Genomic DNA, 23,522 nt, shown 5'->3' with positions numbered 1-23,522 from the left:
TATTGGTCAGGCTGGTCTTGAGCTCCTGACCTTGTGATCCACCTGCCTAGGCCTCCCAAAGTGCTGGGATCACAGGCATGGGCCACCGTGCCTAGCCCATACAATAATTTTTAATGCACACTAAGACCTAGTGGTAGGTCTAACAACCATAGTAACTGTGAGGTAGAGATGAACATAAATCATATTTCCATATATGTGTGTGTGTGTGTGTATGTGAAGGAGATGTGATCTCACTCCACTGCCCGAGCTGGAGTGCAATGGCACAATCACAGCTCACTGCAACCTCCACTTCTTCAGCTCCCATCTCAGCCACCTAAGCAGTTGGGACCACAGGCATGTACCACCATACCTAACCCTCTTTTTTTTTTTGTTTGACACACAGTCTCACTTTGACGTCCAGGCTGGAGTGCAGTGGCATGATCTCAGCTGACTGCAGCCTCTGTCTCTCAGGTTCAAGAGATTCTCACACCTCAGACTCCCAAGTAGCTGGGATTACAGACGCGTGTCACCATGCCTGGCTAATTTTTTTGTACTTTTAGTAGAGATGGGAGTTTCCCCATGCTCGCCAGGCTGGTCTGGAACTTCTGACCTTAGGTGATCCACCTGCCTAAGCCTCCCAAAGTGCTGGAATTACAGGCATGAGCCACTGCACCCAGCCCCAACTCATTTAAAATTTTTTTTGGAGACATGGGATCTCAACTGTCTTGCTCAGGCTAAGATATTTATAATGCCCATAATGATATGAAATATTTGTGAATATTAGTGACAAAGTCGTTTAACTGCTAACCCCCTCATTCTAAATACACACATACACACACACATGCACACACACACACAGACTGCCTACTGTTATATGTGAAGGAAATGCTTTTTTTTTTTTTTTTTTTTTTTAAAGAAGCAAGTAACTTCTTAAAAAGGTGGCTCATGCCTGTAATCTCAGCTACTCGGGAGACAGAGGCAGAAGAATCGCTTAAACCTGGAACGAGGAAGAAGAATCGCTTAAACCTGGGAGGTGGAGGGTGCAGTGAGCCGAGACTGTACCACTGCACTCCAGCCTGGGCGACAAAGTGAGACTCTGCCTTAAAAAAAAAAAAAAAAAAAAAAAAAAAGGCAAGGTCTTTCCATGTTGCTCAGGCTGGTCTTGAACTCCTGGACTCTAGTAATCCTCCTGCCTCAGCCTCCTGAATAGATGGGTCTATTCAGGAGGGATATGTGAAAATGTTACTGCATTTAGAAATTAGGCAATATAAGCTGGTCTGGTGTGTTGGCTCACATCTGTAATCCTAGTGCTCTTGGAGGTCGGGGTAGGAGGACACCTTGAGCCCAGGAGTTTGGGACCAATCTGGGCAACATGGTGAGACCCTGTCTCTAAAAAAAATAAAAAAAATAAAAAAATTAGCCAGGTGTGGTGGCATGTGGCTGCAGCCCCAGTTACCTGGGAGGATGAGGCAGGGGTATCACTTAAGCCCAGGAGTTGGAGGCTGCAGTGAGCCATGACTGCAGTAAGCCAGGCCTCTGCTTTCCAGCCCGGGTGACAGAATGAGATCCTAGATCTCAAAAAAAAAAAAAAAAAAAAAAAAAAAAAAGGTAAGATTTGAGAAAAAAAAAAAAAAAAATTAGGTAGGGTAAGAATTTATTTCCTCCATCCAAGTTCACAGATCCCCTGAACCAAAGCCTTTCACGTATGACAAAAGAAAGTGAATCAACAATATAGAAGTCTTGTAAAATTTTACACAGATAACCAATCGTATAATTTAAAAGGCAAAAGATTTATATGATTTGAAGAGAAACCAGAGTATACAATCATATGATTTAAAAAAAACTTGGATAAGAATATTTCCTTTTTACCTTTCTCGATTGGACATTGGCTTCATCTGTAATTGGGGGGTCAATCTAGTTGGGGTGTTGATATTTTCATTAGGTTCCTCAGAGAGATGGCCTTTCTGAAAAAGAAATGGATCAGATTAGAGATTAAAAAAATATCAGTCAGAAACAATCTCCAAGAATATTAAAACCACTCTTAAGATGCTACCCTCTGGTAATTCCCTTATGCTAGCAATTGCCTCTAAGCATCTCATGAACAGCTTTGGGGAAAATCATTAGATAATTATTTACCCTTTTCTTCAGCTTGTGCTTAGACTTTCTTTTCTCTTTTGACCGTCCTGATTTTTTGTGTGTGGCCATGGACTGGCTGTTTTTGCTGCTGGTGAGTCCATTCACACGCTGACTCTTGCCTCCGATGATTCCGCGACATTTCTCAAAGCCACACTTACAAAGTTGCTTTGAAGGGAAAGAGAATAATTTTTTTATTTTTATTTTTTTGAGACAGGGTCTTCCCTGTCACTCAGGCTGAAGTACAGTAGTGTGATCAGGGGTCACTGCAGTCTCAACCTCCTGGGCTCAATTGATCCTCCTATCTCAGCCTCCCCAGTGGCTGACACTACAGATGCATGTCACTATGCCAGGCCAATTTTTGTATTTTGTGTAGAGACAGGGTTTTCCCATGTTGCCCAGGCTAATCTTGAACTCTAGGGCTCAGGCAACTCTACCATCTTGGCCTTCTAAAGTGCTGGGATTACAGGTGTGAGCCACTGTGCCCAGCTGAGAATAATTTTCTTATAGCTTGCATTCTCATATGCTAGCTTAAAAAGGATTCCTGAGCATTTGACACACATTAAGTAATAGATCAAGAAATCTGTACACAGGAGAAAACAACCGATTGATGGTAAAAACAGAAATGGGTTTCCACTGGAAAAGAAAAGATGGATTAAATTTTAGGAAAACTTCTTCCCCAGAAAAGTTAACAACTGAGTGGAGACCAAAAATGATAAGGCAATTTCTTTCTTCGGAGTAATTAGGCCCTATTTATCCCAGACAGGTGGAATACAGAGTGAAAAACTGTTCTCTCTTATATACTTCTTTAAAAAAAAATTAAAAAAAAACAAACAAACATGAAATGCTTCAGTAATCTGTCATCCTTGCACAGGGGTCATGCTAATCTTCTATTTATCATTCCAATTTTAGTATATATGGTGTCAAAGCAGGCACTTAATTGAAAAATTTGGCTGGGTGTGGTGGCTCTGGTCTATAATCCCAGTGCTGTGGGAGGCTGAGGCGGGAGGATGGCTTGAGACCAGGAGTTTGCGACTGGTCTGTGCAAAAGAGGGAGACCCTATCTCTACAAATATATTTTTTAAAAATTATCGAGGCATAGTGGTGCATACCTGTGGTCCCAGCTACTCAGAAGGATATGGTGGGAAGATTACTTGAGCCCAGGAGATTAAGGCTGCAATGAACCATGATCACATCACTGCATTCTAGTGTGGGCCACAGAACGAGATCCTGTCTTAACAACAAAACACTTTAAACATTTTAGAGAAGGGGTCCTGTTCTGTGGCCCAGGTTGGCCTTGAACTCCTGGGCTCAAGTGATCCTTCTGTCTCAGCCTGTTGAGTATCTGGGACTATAGGTAGGTATGTACTACTGTGCCCAGGCTCCCATGTAACTGCTTTTTTTTTTTTTTTTTGAGATGGAATATTGCTATGTTGCCCAGGCTGGAGTGCACTGGTGCGATCTTGGCTCACTGCAACCTCCACCTCCTGGTGCAAGCAATTCTTCTGCCTCAGCCTTCTGAGTAGCTGGGACTAAAGGTGCGTGCCACCACGCCCAGCTAATTTTTATGTTTTGTAGAGACGGGGTTTCACCATATTGGTCAGGCTGGTCTCGAACTCCTGACCTCATGATCTGCCTTCCTTGGCCTCCCAAACTGCTGAGATTACAGGCGTGAACCACTGCACCCAGCTTCTTTTTTTTGTTTTTGAGACAGGGTCTTGCTCTGTTGTCCAGGGTATAATGCATTGGCTCCGTCTTGGCTCACTGCAACCTCTGCCTCCCAGGCTCAAGTGATCTTCCCACCTCAGCCTCCCAAGTAGCTGGGACCATAGGCACGTGCCACCACACCCAGCTAGTTTTTATATTTTTTTGGTAGAAACAGAGTCTCACCATGTTACCCAGGCTGGTCTTGAACTCCTGGACTACAAGCAATCCACTTGCCTTGGCCTTGCAAAGTGCTGGGATTATAAGAGTGAGCCACTGCACCTGATCTCACATATACCTTTTTTTTTAGACAGAGTCTCAGTCTGTTGCCCAGGCTGCAGTGCAGTGGTGTGATCTCGGCTCACTGCAATGCAACCTCCACTCCAGGGTTGAAGGAATTCTCCTGCCTTAGCCTCCGAGAAGCTAGGATTACCGGTGTATGCCATCACATCCAGCTAATTTTTTGTATTTTTGGTAAAGATGGCGTTTTGTCATGTTGTCCAGACTTGTCTTGAAATCCTAAGCTCAAGTGATCTGACCACCTCACCTCACAAAGTGCTGGGATTAGAGGTGACAGCCACTGTGCCCAGCCTCCCACATACTTCTTATTGGCTCCAAGTTACTAAAGGCTCATGTTATTATAGCATTATAAGGGATAAAGTTCAATCTCCCTCTAAGATTTATTATTCTTACCTGTTTTTCCACATTGAAGGAATGAAAATTATAATCATAAGTGAGTTCAGTCCCAGCTGGCATATCTTTAAGAGCATAAAGTCCAATCCGGTATACTCCATTAACAGACCTGTAAAGAGCGAAAACAGAATTATAAAGGCTGAAATTCTTTTTTTTTTTTGGAGACAGAGTCTTACTCTGTTGCCCAGGCTGGAGTGCAGTGGCGTGATCTCAGCTCACTGCAACCTCCATCTCTTGGGTTCAAGTGATTCTCTGACCTCACCCTCCCAAATAGCTAAGACTACCGGTGCATGCCACCACGCCCAGCTAATTTTTGTATTTTTAGTAGAAATGGGGGTTTCACCATGTTGGCCAGGATGGTCTTGAACTCCTGACCTCAGGTGATACACCTGCCTTGCCCTCCCAAAGTGCTAAGATTACAGGCATAAGCCATCGCACCTGGCCGTAAGGCTGGAATTCCTAATACCATGCCTGAAATGTATAAAAACTGGTACAATCACTGATTTCAAAATTGCCTTTCCTTATGTATCCAATAACTCAAGCCCTAATAATTTGTTTTCAAGAAATATTTTTCTGCATTGGTTATTTTTCCTTTATTCTGATTAAAATAATTCTACTCCTGGATTTTTGTGTTGGTTTTACTATAAGAGTTTTCTGAGGCCGGGCGCGGTGGCTCAAGCCTGTAATCCCAGCACTTTGGGAGGCCGAGGCGGGTGGATCACGAGGTCAAGAGATCGAGACCATCCTGGTCAACATGGTGAAACTCCGTCTCTACTAAAATACAAAAAATTAGCTGGGCATGGTGGCGTGTGCCTGTAATCCCAGCTACTCAGGAGGCTGAGGCAGGAGAATTGCCTGAACCCAGGAGGCGGAGGTTGCGGTGAGCCGAGATCGCGCCATTGCACTCCAGCCTGAAAAAAAAGAGAAAAACCCCTTCTAAAAAAAAAAAAAAAAAAAAAAAAAAAAAAAAAGAGTTTTCTGGCCAATCTTTCCTTCTTTTTTTTTTCTTTTGAGACATAGTCTATTTCATACAGGCTGGAGTACAGTGGTGTAATCTCGGCTCCCTGCAACCACTGCCTCTGGGTTTCAAAAGATTCTCATGCCTCAGCATCCCAAGTACCTGGGATTACAGGCGTATGCCACCACGCCTAGCTAATTTTTTCCATTTTTATTAGAGATGGGGTTTCACTGTATTGGCCAGGCTGGTCTTGAACTCCTGGCCTCAAGTGATCTGCCTGCCTCGGCCTCCCAAAGGCTTGGGATTACAAGTGTGAGCCATCATGCCCAGCCTCCACTTTTAATCTCTTTTCTATCCTACCCAGCCTGTATAATACTGCCAGAGTAAGAGTCCTAAATAATTTTTCTTGAAAACATGGTTTATAATGTCAATTAGGCCTTAAATTCCCCTGCCTGATATTCAAAGTCCTTCTAAAACATGGCTTGCCTGTAATCCCAGCATTTTGGGAGGTCAAGGTGGGATGTTCACCTGAGGTCAAGAGTTCAAGACCAGACCAGGCATGATAGGTAGCTCAAGCCTGTAATCCCAGCACTTTGGGAGGCCGAGGCAGGTGAAATTACCTGAGGTCAGGAGTTTGAGACCAGTGTGGCCAACATGGTGAAACCCCGTTTCTACTAAAAATAGACAAATTAGCCAGGCATGGTGGCGTGTGCCTGTAATCCCAGCTACTTGGGAGGCTGAGGCAGAAGAATTGCTTGAACCCCTGAGGAAGAGGTTGCAGTGAGCTGAGATCATGCCACTGCATTCCAGTCTGAGGAACAGAGCGAGACTCAGTCTCAAAAAAAAAAGTTAGTTTACCTATTAAATCAAGATTACTTTTTATGGCTTACCTATACAAATTTTCCAGTTCTACTAATTTTCATCTTTTTTTTTTTTTGTTGAGACGGAGTTTCACTCTTGCTACCCAGGCTGGAGTGCAATGGCGCCATCTCGGCTCACTGCAACCTCCGCCTCCCGGGTTCAGGCAATTCTCCTGCCTCAGCCTCCTTAGTAGCTGGGATTACAGGCACGTGCCACCATGCCCAGCTAATTTTTTGTATTTTTTTAGTAGAGACGGGGTTTCACCATGTTGACCAGGATGGTCTCGATCTCTTGACCTCGTGATCCACCCGCCTTGGCCTCCCAAAGTGCTGGGATTACAGGCTTGAGCCACCGCGCCTGGTCTAATTTTCATCTTTTATCACATGAGTGCCTCTCTTGTTCTATTACATGTAAGGTAATGGTCATTTAATGTTTTTTTTTTTTCTTTTTTTTTTTTGAGATGGGAGTCTCAGTCTGTAGCCCAGGCGAGGGCAGTGGCATGATCTCGGCTCACTACCCTCCGCCACTTGGGTCCCGGTTCAAGCAATTCTCCTACCTCAGCCTCCCAAGTAGCTGAGATTACAGGCATGAGCCACCATGCCCAGCTAATTTTTGTATTTTTTAGTAGAGTCGGGGTTTCACCATGTTGGCCAGTCTGGTCTTGAACTTCTGACCTCGTGATTCATCCACCTTGGCCTCCCGAAGTGCTGGGGTTACAGGCATGAGCCACCACGCCCGGCCTCATTTAGTGTTTTAGGTGTCTTTTTTTTTCTTTTTTTTTTTTTGAGAGAGTCTCACTCCGTCGCCAGGCTGGAGTGCAGTGGCGCGATCTTGGCTCACTGCAACCTCTGACTCCCTGGTTCAAGTGATTCTCCTGCCTCAGCCTCCCAAGTAGCTGGGATTACAGGAACACACCACCATATCCAGCTAATTTTTCGTATTTTTAGTAGAGACAGGGTTTCACCATGTTGGCCAGGATAGTCTCCATCTCCTGACCTCGTGATCCACCTGCGTCAGCTTTCCAAAGTGCTGGGATTATAGGCGTGAGCCACCACATCTGGCTGTGTTTTAGATGTTTTACAGAATATTGTTATTATCGGCTGGGTGGTGATAATTACATATGGCTCACACCTGTGATCTCAGCACTTTGAGAGACTGAGGGGGGAGGACTGCTTAACCTTAGAGTTCATGACTCACCTGGGCAACATAGTGAGACCTTATCTCAATATATTTTTAAAAAGAGAATATAGTCATTATCATTATAGCTAACATTTATTGAGTGCTTTTTATAATATTTTATATTAACTTATTTCATTCTCCCAACAATTATATAAAAATATATACTATTATTAGGTATTATTATAACCCTCATACTACAAATAAGGAAACTGAGGCACGGAAAGAAAGAAAAACTTGCCCAAAGTTACACAGCTAATAACTTGTGGAATCAAGTTTCAAATTAAGACATTCTGGCTTCAAAATCTTAACTACCATGCCATAATGATAACAGGTTATATCATTAATTCTCAAAACAATCCTATAGAAAAAAAACCACAATCCTACAAGATAGGCATTATGATTTCCATTTTATATATGAAGTATATATGCTACAGAGTTTGTTTATGGTTATACAGCAATTAATTGGCATTCAAACCCAGGGGATTAAAACCCAGGCTGTTTGACTCCATAGCTTTTTTCTTCTTATCTCTTTACCAATGTGGAACACATTAAGGTTTAGCTTAGATACTGCCCTATTACATGTAACCTTGTCTAAAATTTTTAGTTTATCTTCTGTATTCAGAAAGCTGTTTTTTTTCCTGTCTTTTTTTATTTTCTAGATGCTCTGACTCAGCAAGAAAGCTGTTTTTTTTAAAAAATTTTATTTTTAAACAGGATCTCACTCTCATACAGGCTGGAGTGCAGTGGTACTATCTCTGCTCAATGCAACCTCTGCCTCCCGGACTCATTCAAACCTCCCACCTCAGCCTTCTGAGTAGCTGGTAGAACTACAGGCATGTACCACCACACCCAAATTTTTCTATTTTTAGTAAAGACAGGGTTTTGCCATGTTGCCCAGGCTGGTCTCAAACGCCTGAACTCAGGTGATCCGCCTGCTTCAGCCTCCCAAGGTGCTGGGATTACAGGCATGACGCACTGAGCCTGGCTGCAGAAAGAATTTTAAATTTTTTTTTTTTTTTTTTTTTTTTGAGATGGAGTCTCACTCTGTAGCCACGTTGGAGTGCAGTGGTGCGATCTTGGCTCACTGCAATCTCCGCTTCCCAGATTCAAGTGATTCCCTGGCCCCAGTTTCCTGAGTAGCTCGGACTACAGGCGCATACCACCATGCCTGGTTAATTTTTTTTGTATTTTAGTAGAGATGGGGTTTTACCATGTTGGCCAGGATGGTCTTGGTCTCCTGACCTCGTGATCTGCCTGCCTTGGCCTCCCAAAATGCTGGAATTACAGGCATGAGTCACCATGTCCAGCAAGCATTTTAAATCTATACCACAAGTTGGCATATTCTGGTCCACAGGCAACTGTTCCTCATCTTTACAAATAAAGTTTTAAAGGTACAAAGCCAAAAATTTTTGGCTGACTCCTGATATATACTGTAACTTTTTTTTGAGACAGAGTCTCAATCTGTCACCCACCCTCACACCTGTAATCCTAGCACTTTGGGAGGTCTAGGTGGGCAGATCACTTGAGGTCAGGAGTGTAAGACTACCCTGAACAACATGGTAAAACCCCATCTCTACTAAAAATATAAAAATTAGGCCAGGTGCAGTGGTTCATGCCTGTAATCCTAGCACTTTGGGATGCTGAGGAGGGCGGATCACGAGGTCTGGAGCTCAACACCAGCCTGGCCAATACGGTGAAACCTCATGTCTACTAAAAATACAAAAATTAGCCAGGCGTGGTGGTGTGTACCTGTAGTCCCAGCTACTCAGGAGCATAAGGCAGACGAATCGCTTGAACCTGGGAGATGGAGGTTGTAGTGATCTGAGACTGCGCCATTGCACTCCAGCCTGGGCGACAGAGCGAGCCACTGTGCCTGGTCTTTTATCATTATTTTTTGTTTCTGATTTCTTCTTACTATGTTGCCCAGACTGGCCTTAAACTCCTGGGCTCAAATGATCCTCTCAGCCTCTCAAATAGCTGGAACTGCAAGTATATACCACCTCCCTGGCTATCATTATCATCACTATTATATTTTTCTAGGAAATCCTGAAACTATTTGCATGCAAAAAGCAAACAAAAAAAGCAAAGCAAAACAAAACAAAACCACACACAAATAGAAACAAAAATATCTGTCTGCGAGTGAAAAGTTAGGATGAAATGAAGAAGCTTACTCTGCTCATGGGATCTGGGATAATGGGAAATGCCTGAGCTGCTTTGTGTAAGCTGACTGACACTGTGGAAAGATCAATCCCTTGCTGTCCTCAATGCCTATTTTGCTGGATTCTTGGCTTCACCTTCTCCTGCTTCCTTACCATTTTTGCATTTCACAATTTGGGTCACAACTGTGGTTGATGAATCGGGCCTCATTTCCCATGCGGTAACTGTCAATCACCATCCCACTATCCAGGTTCAGACAGTAGTGGTCACTGTGATTATGATACTGCTCAATCATCCTGTTCCTAAAGAGAAGAAATGATTGAAAGCCAATTAACGAGTAGCTGAAAGTAAACTTCAAATCTTTAATTCTCCATTCTAATCTTACACCTTTGCATTTTATTACAGTACCATCATTTACCACTGTACCTGAACTCCTGTTCGCTGACAACCTCCCCTAGATATTCAATGATGAACTGCCCAGCTTTTAGGGGCTCTTTGGTTCTGATTCCCCAACCTTTTTCCTCAGCTCGAAATCGTTCTAGACATTGCACCCATTCATGCCTCTGTATCCTCTGGTTACAGCACTGCTCGCCACATGGGCAAGTGTTGGGGGAACATTCAGCAAAGATCATTCTAGAAAGAAAAGGAATAACTATACATCAATTTGCATGATACATCCATTTTTAAATTTTACGAACATTTACAAATGAATACATAAAATCAATTTTTATTTTAATAAAAGTACCCAAATCACTGAGATTAATTTTTTTTTTTCTTTTAAGATGGGGTTTCACCATGATGGCCAGGCTGGTCTTGAACTCCTGACCTCAGGTGATCCACCCACCTCGGCCTCCCAAAGTGCTAGGATTACAGGCATGAGCCACCGTGCCTGGCCTATCACTGAGATTAAAATAATAAATGTCAAAAATTAATGATATTCCTAATTTCCAAGTTAGGTTGCAAACCCTGAGTGTTTCTTATAAACGATTAAGCTAACTGTCCACTCAGAATCCTAGGTAAACCATATCATATTTATCCCTCCAAGAATAAGGCTGGGCGAGTGGCTCATGCATGTAATCCCAGCACTTTGGGAGGCTGAGCTGGGTGGATTATCTGAGGTCAGGAGTTCCAGACTAGCCTGGCCAACAAGGTGAAACCCCGTCTCTGCTAAAAATACAAAAATTAGCTGGATGTAGTGGTGTGTGCCTGTAATCCCAGTTACTCAGGAGGGTGAGGCAGAAGAGTCTTTTGAACTTGGGATGCGGAGGTCACAGTGAGCAGAGATTGTGCCACTGCACTCCAGCCTGGGTGACAGAGCAAGACTCTCTGTTTAAAAAAAAAAAAAAAAAAAAAAGAATAACTGTGATCCAAAGAAGAAACATTAATTTGATTATGATTTCACTGCACTCTTTTCTTTCTCTCTCTTTTTTTTTGAGATGGAGTCTGGCTCTGTTGCCCAGGCTGCATTATAATAGAGCAGAGGCTCACTGCAACCTCTGCCTCCCACGTTCAAGCAATTCTCCTGCTTCAGCCTCCCGAGTAGCAGGGATTACAGGCATACACCACCACACCCAGATAATTTTTGTATTTTTAGTAGAGACTGGGTTTCCCCATATTGGCCAGACTGGTCTTGAACTCTTAACTTCAGGTAATCCACCTGCCTCAACCTCCCAAAAGTTCTGGGATTACTGGCACAAGCCACCATGCCCGGCCTTTTTTTTTTAAATTAAAGAGAGGAAGTCTCCCTCTGTCACCCAGACCGTGGTGCAGTGGCCTGATCACAGCCTAATATAGCTTTGAACTCCTTGGCTCAAGGGATCCAACCTGCCTTTGCCTCCTGAGAAGGTGGGATTACAGGCATGAACCACCATGCCTGACCTTAGCCATTTTTAAGAGTACAGTTAAGTAATATCAAGTATATTTGCTTCTGCTGTATTACAGAAATTTTATGTTTCATTAGTGGAAATGACATTTCCAGGCTATATGACTAGTTGAACCCATAATAGTTATTGAATTAACAAGTTAAAAATTCTAATCTCAGCTACTCGGGAGGCCAAGGCAGGAAAATTGCTTGAACCTGGGAGGCAGAGGTTGTGGTGAGCTGAGATCATGCCACTATATTCCAGCATGGGCAACAAGAGCGAAACTCTGTCTCAAAAAAAAAAAAAAAAAAAAAAAAAAAAAAAAAAAAATGAGAGAGTTGCACTCTCTACCACCTACTAAACGTAGGTCTAGGCCGTCCTTCATATAGTGAGATTTAAGGGTCCAGGTGTTCAGGATCGGCCTGGGCTATTTATAGAGACCCTGTCTCTATGTTAAAAATAAATGAATAGGCTGGCGCGGTGGCTCATGCCTGTAATCCTAGCACTTTGGGAGACCAAGGTGGGTGGATCACCTGAGGTCAGGAGTTCAAGACCAGCCTGACCAATATGGTGAAACCCCGTCTTTAAAAAAAAAAAAAAGAAAAAAAAAATTTGTGAGTGAAGAAAATCAGTGCACAAAACACTATGTGAAACTGCAAGTACATACGATGATAAGGTGTGAATTTACAGTAATGCAGGTAAGATAGAATTTCCCAACTGGCATGCTGAAGCAGGAAGAACTAAAACACTGATTCCCTTCAGCCCACAGGACAGTTGACTAGAGACTAAAGAAGCAGCTATCTTTGGCCATGAGAACTATCCAGAATAGAAAATACTGATGTAAAATTCACTGGTTCTTTTTTATTTTGATGCAAATGTGCACTGTTACTAAAACAACAAATTCTATATCCACTCCTTTGTCTATTACACAATTACGTTTTGAAATTTCAATGCCATTTAAAATTATATAGTCTCTTGGCCAGGTGTGGTGGCTCATGCCTGTAATCCCAGCACTCTGGGAGACTGAGGAGGGTGATCACCTGAGGTCAAGAGTTCGAGCCTGGCCCACATAGTGAAACCTTGTCTCTCCTAAAATGTAAAAATTGGCCAGGCGTGGTGGCTCACACCAGCAATCCCAGCACTTTGGAAGACTGAGGTGGGCATATCACGAAGTCAAGAGATCAAGATCATCCTGGTCAACATGGTGAAACCCCATCTCTACTAAAAGCATAAAAATTAGCTGGGCATGGTGTCATGCGCCTGTAGTCCCAGCTACTCGGGAGGCTGAGGCAGGGGAATTGCTTGAACCCAGGAGGCAGAGGTTACAGTGAGCTGAGATCATGCCACTGAATGTCGGCCTGGCGACAGAGACTCCGTCTCAAAAAAAAAAAAAAAAAAAAAAAAAAAAAAGTAGCCTGGTGTGGTGGTGGGTGCCTGTAATCCTAGCTACTTAGGAGGTTGAGGCAGGAGAAATGCTTGAACCCAGGAGGCAGAGGTTAGAGTGAGCAGAGATGGCACCACTGCACTCCAGCCTAGGTGACAGACCCAGACTTTGTGTAGGAAAAAAGAAAAAAAATTACACAGTCTCAAATCAAAGTCATAATTCTTTTTTTTTTTTGAGATGGAGTTTCACTCTTGTTGCCCAGGCTGGAGAGCAATGTTGCAATCTCAGCTCACTGCAACCTCCGCCTCCCAGGTTTAAGTGATTCTCACCTAGGCCCCCCAAAGTGTTGGGATTATAGGCATGAGCCACTGCACCAGCCAAAGTCATAATTCTTATCTTCAATTCAGTCAGATTCCACACTTTCTATCGTCAAATACTGGAGATAAGAATTATCCTCTACATGTCAATGGTTAATCAACATACTTTTCCTCTAAAATATATCACCCCTTTCCCCTTCACTCTCACTGCCACTGTCCTATTCTGCTTCCTCTTTATGGCAAACATATATTGAGAGCTAGGAAGGTACCTAGGACTGTGTTTAATGGTTTATGAGCTGGGCACGGTATCACATGTATACAGTTCCAGCTACTCAGGAGGCAGAGATAGAAGGACTACTGGAGCTCAAGAGTTTGAATCCAGCCTGGGCAACACAGTAAGACCCCATTTCTTTAAAAAAATAGCCCCAAACAAAAAAAGCCAAAACTTCACATTGTTTATGAACACTGTCTCATATAATCCCCACAAACCCTCCTAGAGAAGGTAAGGTATTACTTTTATTAGATGCATTAAATAACGTTCCTCAAGTCTCATCAATAGTAAAAGGATGTAAACCAACCAAGGCACACAAGACTCTACGTTTAATTCACTTTCTGTTACTCCATTACACCCATCCATTAGTGTTTATACATCCTTTTATGCAACTTCTTCAAGAAAAATAGAAGAGCCTATTTAGCTGCACCCTCCAAAAGTGATGTATATATACTTTAAAGCCTATGCTTTAGAGAAATCAAAGCATGACAGTACCTATTAAGGCAGTCATCGACGCAGCCCTTCCTGGTGTCATCATCTGGCTTCTTACAGTTACAGGTGGTAGCTTCATAACCAGAAAGGGGTTTGACATCAACGTAGACATCTTGAGAAGACAGCAAAGAATAGTTTGTGAACATACAGGATAATTTTTCAAGTGCTAGGCTAAGAAGAACACTGAGGTATAGAGGCAGAAAAAATAGCTCCCGAGTTACTCACTTGAACGAATTTTCTTATATAGTGGGACATCTGGCTTTTTGTATAGCTAGAAGAAAATATGAAAAATCTTGATTTAGCATTTAATATAAAATGCCAGACAGCAGCATCAATCACTAAAAATACAGGAAATTATCTATGCACTCTGCTCAACTGGAAATATTTACAAGACATTTAGGGTTGGATACATTTGAGGGAAACTTCTGGTGTGATCTCTTTTCACTCTGAAATAAAAGGTGGAAGAATAAGATTCAACAGAAGAAGCACTAAATAGTTTATAGAAGTGGAATTACATGTTTCTTCGGCATGTCGTTCGATAGACTTAAATGAAAATCACACTGGAGACCAAAGCTATTCATTTGGACAAATTAAGATTCTATTTGCTTCTATCAAAAGAAAGGAAAACAACATGCATAGGGCTTATTTAGATGTCTGGGTGGGTACATGAAATTAAAAAGATGAGTACCCTGGCTTTTCAGGTTGAAAATTGTAAGACAACATTTCAAATTTTAATTAAGGCAATTAATTTAGTGAATAAAGGAGAGAGGGCAGGCACGCAAAATGGAGTTATTATAATCAAGAAGACATTAGAAAGAAAAAAAAGGATACATTAGAAGAGAGGCAATTTTCCAGCTTTTTGCCATAAGGGACTGTACAAAACAAAGAGCAACTTGCACTAAGCTAGACTGTTTATTAATCTATTGGAATAATCCCACCATGATTTTTCAGTCAGTATGTTCAAAGCATTCTCTCCTTCATTGTTAAAAACTCTGAGATAAATGCCTAACATATCAATACTCTCAGAATTCAACAGAGGCCATTGGAGAAGAGAATACAGAGGGGAATGTCAATTTTGGCTTTCCAAAGTTAGCCTTTGGTGGAATTTTGGCAGAACTCAGGAAATCTGTTCATCTCAACTGCATGACTATTTTTATTTCCCAATGGTTGTTCTCAATATGGGACCTGGGGGCTATAAGCTAATACAAAAATCACTGGGGGAAACTAACAGCATCTTCCTATTTTTAGTTACCAAAATATTTAAAGATCTTTTAAAAGTACAAGAGTGTTAAACATTTCCCGGCTTCCTTTGGTAAAAGAATCTCTTTTGCATGTGAAAAATAAATTTCAAACTGATGAGAAGGAGCCAACAAAAATAAAGTCTAAAATTTCTTAGTGCTGCTGGCAGTACATCTAAATTCTCCTGAGACCCGCATCAAATAGAATTCTTACAGAACATAATCTTTGCTACCAAAATAAAAGTCCAGAATAACAACAGCAGGTTGCCTAGGAAAGCAGGAACTTACTACTATTTTGCAGTAAGAGTAAAGGCAAATAGGTCATATTGAATATGGATGCAAATTCATTTTTCTCAGTTCTAACCTTCACAGGGACACTTCTGAATACCTCCTAAGATGAAAACATGACAAGGAGGAAGAAAAACACTTGCATTTCCACCCCTCTCCCTTTACTACTTAAGAATCAAATCTGGTAAGATTGTCTGTACCTGATTGTGTTTCCACTGCCAAAGGATATCATAAGGAAGCTGGAAGTCAATTCTCTTTTGTCTTAGATACTTTCCTGAAACAAAAAACACTATCAATTTCAATAGCTATTCTGATACTTGCTTATACAAAAGGGTCACGCAGCTACAAGAACTAATATGTACTGACAACAAAAATAAAGATTTAATTCTTTAAGGATTTTTCCATCACAAATTTTTAATTTTAGCTATTCTTTCCCACCATACTCCACGTTACATATGCTAAAGATATATTTTAAGTACAATAGTAGTCTATATAAAACAACGAATATAGCAAAGCCACAACCAAAAACACACAGGTCATTATGAAGTTTATTAAATATTTTTTGATTATTAAAATGATTCTTCTGCCACAGCCTCCCAAGTGGCTGGTATTACAGGCACCTGCCACCACACCAGGATAATTTTCCTTTTTTTTTTTTTTTTGAGACCGAGTTTCACTCTTGTTACCCAGGCTGGAGTGCAATGGCGCGATCTCGGCTCACCACAACCTCCGCCTCCTGGGTTCAGGCAATTCTCCTTTCTCAACCTCCTGAGTAGCTGGGACTACAGGCACGCGCCACCATGCCCAGCTAATGTTTTGTACTTTTTTTTAGTAGAGACAGGGTTTCACCATGTTGACCAGGATGGTCTCGATCTCTTGACCTCGTGATCCACCTGCCTCGGCCTCCCAAAGTGCTGGGATTACAGGCTTGAGCCACTGCGCCCGGACATTTGTTTTTTAAGTAGGGACGAGGTTTCTCCATGTTGGTCAGGCTGGTCTCAAACTCCCAGCCTCAGGTGATCCGACTGCCTTGGCCTCCTAAAGTGCTGGGATTACAGGTGTGAACCACTGCACCTGGCCAAAAGGATTAAATTCTTTATTTTTTTGAGGTAGAGTCTTGTTCTGTGGCCCAGGCTGGAGTGCAGTGGTGCTATCTCGGCTCACCGCAACGTCTGCCTCCCAGATTCAAGCAATTCTCCTGCCTCAGCCTCCCGAATAGCTGGATTATAGGCATGCGCCACCACGCCTGGCTAATTTTGCATTTTTAGTAGAGATGGGGTTGCTTTATGTTGGTAAGAAGGAAATTCTTCAGGCTGGTAAGAAGAAAATTCTTATACATATAGTCATGTGCAGATGTTTTAGTCAACAATGGACAGCATATATGATGGTTGTCCCAGAAGGTAAGAAGAAAGCTGAAAAATTTCTCCTAGCTGTTTTAACTTTGCAGTGGAAAGTGTTACTCATGTGTTTGTGGTGATGCTGCTTGTATACTCTCGCACTGCCAGTCATATACAATCATAGCAGACACAATTACGTATAATACATAATACTTGATAAAATTGCTATGTTATTGGTTTATATAATTACTATACTATACTTTTTATTATTATTTTAGAGTATACTCTTGCGTATTAAAAAACAGCCTTGGCTGGGCACGGTGGCTCATGCCTGTAATCCCAACACTTTGGGATGCCAAAGCAGGTGGATCACTTGAGGTCAGGAGTTCAACACCAGCCTGGCCAACAAGGTGAAACCCCGTCTCTACTACAAATACAAAAATTAGCTGGGTGTGATGGCACACACCTGCAATCCCAGCTACTCAGAAGGCTGAAGTAGGAGAATGGCTTGAACCTAGGAGGGGGCAGGGGAAGGGGTAGGTTGCAGTGTGCCAGGATCACTCACTGCACTCCAGCCTAGGCAACAGAGACACTGTCTCAAAAAAGAAGGAGAAACAAAACAAAACAAAAAACAGCCTTGCCAGGATCGGTGGCTCACACCTTTAATTCCAGCACTTTGGGAGGCCGAGGTGGGTGGATCACTTGAGGTCAGGAGTTCCAGAACATCCTGGCCAAAATGGTGATACAAAAATTAGCTAGACGTGTTGGCATGCACCTGTAGTTCCAGCTACTCAAGAGGCTAAGGCAGGAGAATCACTTGAACCGGAGGCAGAGGTTGCAGTGCCATTACACTCCAGCGGGCAACAGCGCGGACTCTGTCTCAGAAAAAATCAAAACAAAAAAAGCAGCCTCAGGCAGATACTTCAGGAGATGTTCCAGAAGACATATTACCATAGCAGATGAGTGTTACTGGCTCCATGAGTGTTACTGGCCCTGAAGACCCTTCAGTAGAACAAAATATAGAGGGAGAAGACCGTGATATTGATCCTGCCTCTTGGTAGGCCTAGGCTAACGTGGGTTTGTGTCTTAGCTTTCTCTGTTTGTTTTTTTTTTTTTTTTGGTCACCAGGCTGAAGTACAGCAGCAGGATGATGGCTCACTGCTGTCTTGACCTCCCAAACTAAAGCGATCCTCTCACCTCTGCCTGCCAAGTTGCTGGGACTACAGGCACATGCCACCATGTCCAGCTAATTTTTTTTTTGTAGAGTGTCTAGCCATGTTGCCCAGGCTGGTCTTGAACTCCTGGGCTCAAGCGATCTGCCTACTCTGGCCTCTCTAAGTGTTGGAATTACAGACATGAGCCACCATGCCCAGCCCTGTTTGCACTTTTAACTAAGAAATTTAAAAATAAGAAGAAAATGTTAAAAATAGAGCTTATAGAATGAGGATGTAAAGGAAATATTTTTTGTACAGCTGTACAGTGTGTTCATGTTTAAATTATTATGAGAGTCAAAAACTTTATAAAGTAAAAAAGCTACAGAAAGCTAAAATTAATTTACTATTGAGGAAAAAAAAATTGAAAATAAATTTAGAGTAGCCTAAGTGTGCAATGTGTATAAAATCTACAGTAGTATATGGTAATGTCCTAGGCCTTCATATTCACTCTCCACTCACTCGCTGACCCACTGAGAGGAACTTACAGTCCTGCAGGCTCCATTCATGGTAAGTGTCCCACAGTTTTTATCCTTTTGTATTTTTACTGTACCTTTTCTACATTTAGATATGCAAATACTTAACACTATGTTACAACTGACTACTGTATTCAGCACAGTAACGTGACATACAGGTTTGTAGCTTAGGAGCAAGAGGCTATATCATACAGCTTGGTTAGGCTATACTATTAAGGTTTACATTCTGTGTTTGCATAATGATAAAATTGCCTTATGATGCATTTCTAAGAACCTGTCCCCATCGTTAAGCAACACATGATGGTACTACAACATGGATGAACCTTAAAGGCATTATGCCAAGTGAATTAGGGCACACATAAAATAACAAATATTATACAATCCCATTTTCAAAGATATAGACAGTGATTACCAGGGGCTGAGGGGAAGAGAGGATGGAGAGTTACAGATTAATGGGTACAGAGTTATAGTAAGAGATGACGAAAAACTTCTGGAAATGGGCTGGGCGCGGTGGCTCACCCAGGTGGAAGGTGAGCTAACACAGGTGGAATCTGAAGGCTGGGAGATCAAGTCCATCCTGGCCAACATGTTGAAACACCATCGCTACTAAAAATATAAAAATTAGCTGGGCATGGCGGTATGCGCCTGTAGTCCCAGCTTCTGAGGAGGCTGAGGCAGGAGAATTACTTGAACCCAGGAAGTGGAGGGTGTAGTGAGCTGAGATCATGATGTCACCAGACTCCAGCCTGGACGACAGAGCAAGACTGTCTCAAAGAAAAAAAAAAGTTCTGGAGATAGATGAACAGTAGTGATGGTCGTACAACAATGTGAATGTACTTACAATGAATTGTCTACTTAAAAATGAGCAAAATGCAAATTTTGTTATGCATATTTTATTGGAAGTTAAAAAAAAAACAGCATACTTTAAAAGAGTAAATTGGATGGTTTCTGAATTGCATCTCTTATATAAAGTTGTTAAATACAGCAGTGTTAAAACTTTTTGCTTCAATGATTTAAACATAACTTAGAAAAACTCAAGAGGAGAAGGAAAGCATGTTGTATATATAGCCATGCTTTTGCTTACTGTATTCTTCCTAATGTTCAACAGTGTCTTTTTTTAAAAAATTCTGTTCACAGAACTTCGTTTACCCATAGAGTACATCTGCTGACAACAAACACTTTTAGTTCTCCTTAATCTAAGAATGCCTTCATTTCTTAATTCCTGACAGATATTTTCATTGGTTAGAAAATTCTGAGTTGACAATTCTTTGCTTTCAGGATGTGAAAAACGTTGTATTGTTTGCATTTGGCCCCCGTAGATTCAGATAAGAAATCTACTGTCATTTGAATTGTTTTATCCCTATAGGTAAGGGGTAATCTCTCTGTCATTGCTTTAAAATTGGCCAGGCACGGTGGCTCACGCCTGTAATCCCAGCACTTTGGGAGGGCAATGAGGGCGGATAACGGAGGTCAGGAGATGGAGATCATCCTAACACGGTGAATACTCTACTAAAAATACAAAAAATTAGCTGGGTGTGGTGGCATGCCCCTGTAGTCCCAGCTACTCTGGAGGCTGAGGCAGGAAAATTTCTTCTGGGAGGCAGAAGTTGCAGTGAGCTGAGATCCTGCCACTGTACTCCAGCCTAGGTGACAGAGACTCCCTTTAAAAAAAAAAAAAAAAAAACCTTAAAAAAATTTTTTTTTATTTCTGAGACTCATTCTCCTGAGTAGTTGAAATGACAGGCATGTGCCACCACACTTGGCTAATTTTTTTTTGTAGAGATGGGGTTTCACTATGTTGCCAAGGGTGCCACTGCACTCCAGACTGGACAACTGGGCAAGATCCTGTCTCAAAAACAAAAAAAGTCAATCAACAAAATAAAATAAAAATATGAAAATTAGCTTCTATTTGTTGATTTGTTTCAAGCATGTTCACAATTGCTCACTAAAGCATTTTTATCAAGACTGCTTTAAAATCTGCCAGAAAATTCTAACATCTTCCCAAATTGCTGGGATTACAGGCATAAGCCATCATGCTTGGCAAATGACATGTGACTTTAAATTTAAAGTTAAACACTTTTGTATCATTATAAAGTTCTAGATTTTATGAAATTTTTATTGTAGCTGGCTTTTTCTGAAACTGCTCTAGCAGAAAAGGGATAAAGGTGCCTCATTATTGCCAGCTATAAGTTATAAGTAAAAGTCTAAGTTGCCTACTAGGCCTCCAATGAAACCTGAGCGCTGGGGAATGAAGAAGCTCCCCATTACTGCTAGAGAATGGTTAGAATTCCAATTCCCTAAGGGGTCTTCACTGACCTTGCGGTGGGGTTGCTACGTTACTGCTAGGTGTTGGTAGAAGTCTGACTCTACTAGACCTCCTCTGACACCATGGCAGTGGAGGGAGGGACACTCTATTGCCCAGGCTAGAGTGCAGTGGTGTGATCTTGGCTCACTGCAACCTCTGCTGCTCAGATTCAAGCAATTCTCCTGCCTCCGCCTCCCAAGTAGCTGGGATTACAGGCATGCACCACCATGTCCCTGCTAATTTTTGTATTTTTTTTTTTTTTCTTTAGTAGAGACGGGCTTTCACCATGTTGGCCAGGCTGGTCTCAAACTCCTGACCTCAAGTGATCCACCTGCTTTGGCCTCCCAAAGTGCTGAGATTACAGTCATGAGCCACTGCTCCAGCCTTGCCCGCTTTTTAATGGGTTTTTTTCTTGTATACTTAAGTTCCACATAGATGCTGGATATTAGACCTTTGTCAGATGCAGTTTGCAAAAACTTCCCCAATTCTCTAGGTTGTCTGTTTACTCTGTTGATAGTTTCTTTTGCCGTGCAGAAGCTCTTTGAGTCTATTTGTCCGTTTTTGTTTGTGTTCCAATTGCTTTTGGCAACATCATGAAATCTTTGCCTGTGCCTATGTCCTGAACGGTACTGCCTAGGTTGTCTTCCACGGTTTTTATAGTTTTGAGTTTTACATTTTTTTTTTTTGAGACTGAGTTTGCTGTGTCATCCAGACTGGAGTGCAGTGATCTCAGCTCAATGCAACCTCCACCTGCAGGGTTCAACCGATTCTCATGCCTCAGCCTCTTGAATAGCTGGGATTACAGGCATGTACCACCACACCCAGCTAATTTTTGCATTTTTAGTAGAGATGGGGTTTTGCCATGTTGGCCAGGCTGGTCTTGAACTACTGGCCTCAAGTGATCCATGCGTCTCAGCCTCCCAAAGTTCTGAGATTACAGGTGTGAGCCACCATGCCTGGCCTATATTGAAGTCTTTAATCCATCTCGAGTTGATTTTTGTATATGCTGTACAGAAGGAGTTTCAATCTTTTGGATATGGCTAGCCAGTTATCCCAGCATCATTTACTGAATAGGGAATCCTTTCCCCATTGCCTGTTTTTGTCAGGTTTGTCAAAGATCACATAGTTGTAGGTGTGCAGTCTTATTTATTTCTGGGTTCTCTATTCTGTTTCACTGTCTATGTGTCTGTATCAGTGCCATGCTGTTTTGATTACTGTAGCCCTGTAGTATAGTTTGAAGTCAGGTAGTGCAATGCCTTCAGCTTTGTTCTTTTTTTGTGTAGGATTGCCTTGGCTATTCAGGCTCTTTTTTGACCCCATATGAATGTTAAAATAGTTTTTTTTTTCCTAATTCTATGAAAAATGTCAAAGGTAGTTTAATGGGAATAGCATTGAGTCTATAAATTGCTTTCGGCAATATGGCCATTTTAACGATATCAATTCTTCCAATTCATGAGCATGGAATGTTTTTCCATTTGAATTTTCGCTGATGCTTAAGCAAACACTCTCCAATGGGTGCTTGCTGATCTAAGTTTGAGTGGAGTGTGAAAGCTGATTAGACAAAATGGAATCATTCATGCCATACTCAACTTAAATGGAGTCAGGAGGCCATGGTAAAGGGCACTAAGGTCCCTGATCCAGGAACTGATTTTTTAATTCAACAGAAAATCCACAATGATCTAACTAAGACTATGTCTTACCTAGTAACAGCTGCCACTCACCAATGACAACTGCACCAGTGACCTTTTTCTTTTTTTGAGACAGGATCTCACTCTGCCATTCAGGCTGGAGTGCAATAGCACAATCTTATCTCACTGCAGCCTCAACCTCCCAGGCTCAGGTGATCCGCCTGCTTCGGGCTCCCAAGAACCTGTTACCATGCCTGGCTAATTTTCTTTTCTTTTTAAATTTTTGTAGACATGGGTTTTCACTATGTTGTCCAGGCTGGTCTCAAATTCCTTGGCTCAAGCAATCCAGCAGCCTTAGCCTCCCAAAGTGCTGGGATTATAGGTATGAGCCACTGTGCCTGACTGACCTTTCAACCTTCCTCTTTTGCCCAATACAACCCCAGCCTTTACCTTTGTTTTTCAGACACACAGGGACTTCCCTGGTCTATGTGTCCTAAATTGCAATTTTTTTTTTTTAAATAGAAACAGGGACTTGATACATCACCCAGCCTGGAGTGCACTACTGCAATCACACTCACTGCAGCCTCGATATCCTCAGTTCAAGTTATCCTCCTGCCTCAGCCTCCTGAGTAGCTACGATGACAGGCATGCACCTGGCAAATGTTGTTATTGTTTTATAGAGACAGCTTCTCACTACATTGCCTAAGTTGCTCTCATACCCCTGGCCTCAAGCAATCTTCTCTCCTCGGCCTCCCAAAGCGCTAGGATTACAGGCATGAGTCACCATTCCTGGCCTAATTCTTTTTTTTTTTTTTGAAACAGAGTCTTGCCCTGTCATTCAGGCTGGAGTGCGATGGTGCAATCTTGGCTCACTGCGGCCTCCGCTTCTTGGGTTCAAGCGATCTTCCTGTCTCAGCCTCCCGAGTAACTGGGATTACAAGCGTCCACCATCACTCCTAATTTTTTTCTATTTTTAGAAGAGACCATGTTGAATAGGCTGGTCTCGAACTTCTGACTTCAAGTGATCTGCCTGCCTCGGCCTCCCAAAG

The 23,522-nt window shown here is 42.1% G+C and overlaps 1 protein-coding gene and 1 pseudogene across 3 annotated transcripts in view; both read right to left on the bottom strand.

The window, feature by feature from the left end:
* ASH1L (ASH1 like histone lysine methyltransferase) overlaps nucleotides 1–23,522 on the bottom strand; it is a 245,358-nt gene that overhangs the window by 22,876 nt on the left and 198,960 nt on the right. For all 3 annotated transcript variants that reach the window (XM_032264961.1, XM_032264963.1, XM_032264962.1), the window contains 8 exons: nucleotides 15,717–15,790; nucleotides 14,216–14,261; nucleotides 13,994–14,102; nucleotides 10,091–10,297; nucleotides 9,820–9,966; nucleotides 4,510–4,618; nucleotides 2,116–2,280; nucleotides 1,849–1,943 (listed from right to left, as the gene is read on the bottom strand). In XM_032264961.1, coding sequence (XP_032120852.1) covers nucleotides 1,849–1,943; nucleotides 2,116–2,280; nucleotides 4,510–4,618; nucleotides 9,820–9,966; nucleotides 10,091–10,297; nucleotides 13,994–14,102; nucleotides 14,216–14,261; nucleotides 15,717–15,790 — 952 coding nt within the window. The remainder of the gene's footprint in view (nucleotides 1–1,848; nucleotides 1,944–2,115; nucleotides 2,281–4,509; nucleotides 4,619–9,819; nucleotides 9,967–10,090; nucleotides 10,298–13,993; nucleotides 14,103–14,215; nucleotides 14,262–15,716; nucleotides 15,791–23,522) is intronic.
* On the bottom strand, nucleotides 2,946–3,044 carry LOC116541171 (annotated as a pseudogene).

This window comes from Sapajus apella, unplaced genomic scaffold (genome assembly GCF_009761245.1).
Source record: "Sapajus apella isolate SASKATOON/1434 unplaced genomic scaffold, GSC_monkey_1.0 scaffold148, whole genome shotgun sequence".
NCBI classification, from domain to species: Eukaryota; Metazoa; Chordata; class Mammalia; order Primates; family Cebidae; genus Sapajus; species Sapajus apella.
Note: the sequence above shows the minus strand (reverse complement) of the source record. Positions and strands in the feature narration are given on the sequence as shown.